This window comes from Oncorhynchus tshawytscha, linkage group LG16 (assembly GCF_018296145.1).
Source record: "Oncorhynchus tshawytscha isolate Ot180627B linkage group LG16, Otsh_v2.0, whole genome shotgun sequence".
NCBI classification, from domain to species: Eukaryota; Metazoa; Chordata; class Actinopteri; order Salmoniformes; family Salmonidae; genus Oncorhynchus; species Oncorhynchus tshawytscha.
Window position 1 is genome coordinate 86,638,116 of NC_056444.1, and position 3,171 is coordinate 86,641,286.

Here is a 3,171-nt window from a genome sequence, read left to right on the forward strand (position 1 = left end):
GTTTCCCCCCTCCAGAAGGTCACCTTCCTAGCTAGCTGGTTACTACTGGACGGGTAACGTTATCCAGCCAGTGATATGGAAGTTGGGGGCAGTTTTAGAAAGTTTCAGCTAAAGTTAGCATGCTAGCTAAGTAGCTTAGGAAGTGTTTTAATTTGTTTCCCCCCTCACCCCTCCCCTTTCATTTCAGTGAGTGTTGTTCGTCTGTAAATACCTCTCGTATGAATACATGGATATAATATATAGCTAGATGTCAACGTTACCGCTATGTTATTAGTAACCTAGCTAAGGTTAGCGAGCAGTAGCACTGCGTATGCGATGGATTGTCTATCGGCATTTCTGTTTCGCTTGAAAAGGTTGGTTCATAGTTGCTTTAACTGGCTAAGTGAGTGTTTTTTATAGTTGATTTGCATTGTTGTTATGCTTGCAACGTTAATGTAAAATGGCTAACTATCATTGAATAGGCAACAAGAAGCACTTTAAAAAATAAAATAAAAAGTTATAAAAAGGGTGTAGTTATATAGAGGTCATCGTGGGATTAACTTTAACAGGTGTTTCAGTTGGGAGAGCTCAGCTTTATTAAAGCCGCATGCTAACCAGCCTTCACAATGTTGGTAATGTATGAAAAGCTTCCCGAGCAACTCAAGAAAACCTCCCATGCCAGAAAAGCAGTTATCCTTCGTCGCTGCCTATGGAATCAAGAAACTCTACCCGTATTTATGGACTAAACTCAGGAAGAATGTCGGGGGTACACCGCTCCCAGTCCCTCCATAAACTCTAATGGGGTGCTACTGGAGGGGTCAGAGAAACAAGTTAAGAAGAAAAGTAGTAACTCTCCGGCTGTGAACCAGGAGTTTCTGAAGAGGCTAAGTCACCTGCTTCGTATCCTGTTTCCCCAGCTGTTCTGTAAGGAGTTGGGTCTGCTAGGGTTCCACTCCCTGGCTCTCATCTCAAGAACCTTCCTCTCTATCTACGTGGCCAACCTGGACGGCATGATAGGTAGGTAGGACAGACATTTAATGTTGCTGGTTGAATGACCAGTCTGGGTAGATGAACTGGTAACCCGGCAGGTGGCTGCTTTTCAGATTCCAGGTACTATGCTCATGCCGTTGTGCTCTTGAGCAAGGCACTTAACCCCTGTGACTGTGTTGTCTGAGGCTGTTGGGAGCAGAGCAGAAGTAGAATATCTGTCTTTGCAGATTGGTGGACTAAATACACTTCTATCATCCTCTTACAGTGAAGACTATTGTGAAGAAGGACCCCCAGGCGTTTGTGTGGGAGTTGACAAAATGGCTGCTCATTGCTGTCCCGGCCACCTTTGTGAACAGCGCCATCCGTTACCTAGAGGGACAGCTGGCCCTGGCCTTCCGCACGCGCTTGGTAACCCACGCCTATGAGCTCTACTTCAGCAACCAAACATACTACCGCGTCAGCAACATGGACGGACGCCTCGCCAACCCAGACCAGGTGTGTATGGGGGTGGGGGGGGTTGGGGTGCAGGGCCGGCTCTAGCCTTTTCGGGGGCCCTATGCAAGATTTGGTTGCGGGCAAAACATTTTAGTGTACGTTTTTAAAGTTCATTTACAGCAATTCTACACATTTCGACACTGGGAGAGAAAATGTTGCCGTTTTAAAACATGTTTTCTGGCGTTCTACACATTTTGCCATGTGGAGGCGGGAAATGTAGCAATTTATAACACATTTCATGCAATCCTACTTAATTTGCTATAGGGCACAGAGTTTTTTATTGTTTAAGTTTTAAAGCAATTTTTCCATGACTAATACCTTGTTAATGATATCTGAATGAGAGTGACTAAGTAAATCAATGGGAACCCCCTGAAGGTCAGGGCCCCTGGGCCCGTTCCCTGTGTCAGGTAAAAATCTTACCAGTGTCAAATAGTTTCCCATTGTTGTGATTGACGTCATGTTGTAAACAAAATCCTCAGCGTGAAAAATGTTCCCTTGTCAATAATTGCACGTGTGGATGGCTGAGCCCCCGCAGATGTTTCTCACACCCCCTCACCCTTGATTTAGCAAGCTAACTGGCGTAATTAAGCTGTAAACTGGTCGAGATGGCTTTAACTTATGTGTATAACTAGCTAGCTAGCTAACAAAATATATGAGCTGTCATTTGAAAACGTAGCGCCCATGTCTTTGCAATCGCAAAATATCTCTCACCTAAACCCTTCAGCACTTGGTGACATGATCATTGATACTTGACTGCCTTCTGACCTTTACAAATAGTCATGTAGGTTATACCCACACTCTCTGCCAGCTGTTGGCCAGAGCGCTATTACCAGACTCGCTAAATAACGCATCTTTTTTTGTTTGAGAGAATCATCAGTGTAAAATGCGATCGGAAACGCATTGACTTGTTGTGTACTTTAACCCCTTTCTCTCCCTAATTTCATGATATACAATTAGTAGTTAGTCTGGTCTCATTGCTGCAACTCCCATAGCGCTAGTGAAGGTTGAGAAGAAAGCCCTCCGGGGCCCCAACATGACTGCATCATGCTCAATTTGATGGAAACATCTCTTGGATCTCTAGTGAAAAAAGACGCCCTTTGTTTTTATACAGATTTAGAATAGAATATTTACATTCAAATGCTAATTGCCACCTAGTGGCACAGCTAGTGACTGACATGGCAAGCTAATTGGCCCCCCAGCTGCATCATGTCAATTTGATGGACAACATCTCTTGGACAAGCGCAATTTTGATTTTATACAGCTTTTAGAATATTGACTGACATGGCAAGCTAATTGGACGGACACCTAGCTAGCTAGTGACTGACATGGCAAGCTAATTGGACGGACACCTAGCTAGCTAGTGACTGACATGGCAAGCTAATTGGACGGACACCTAGCTAGCTAGTGACTGACATGGCAAGCTAATTGAATGGACACCTAGCTAGCTAGTGACTGACATGGCTAATTGGACGGACACCTAGCTAGCTAGTGACTGACATTGACGGACACCCAGCTAATTGGACGGACACAGCTAGCTAGCTAGTGACTGACATGGCAAGCTAATTGGACGGACACCTAGCTAGCTGCTAGTGACTGACATGGCAAGCTAATTGACGGACACCTAGCTAGCTAGTGACTGACATGGCAAGCTAATTGGACGGACACCTAGCTAGCTAGCTGTGACTGACATGGCAAGCTAATTGGACG

The 3,171-nt window shown here is 44.9% G+C and overlaps 1 protein-coding gene across 1 annotated transcript in view; it reads left to right on the forward strand.

The window, feature by feature from the left end:
• The first annotated feature begins 605 nt into the window (after positions 1-605).
• Positions 606-3,171, forward strand: part of abcd1 (ATP-binding cassette, sub-family D (ALD), member 1) — a 28,467-nt gene continuing 25,901 nt past the window's right edge. Inside the window, exons 1-3 of the mRNA XM_042299960.1 lie at positions 606-611; positions 732-996; positions 1,235-1,464. Coding sequence (XP_042155894.1) covers positions 606-611; positions 732-996; positions 1,235-1,464 — 501 coding nt within the window. The remainder of the gene's footprint in view (positions 612-731; positions 997-1,234; positions 1,465-3,171) is intronic.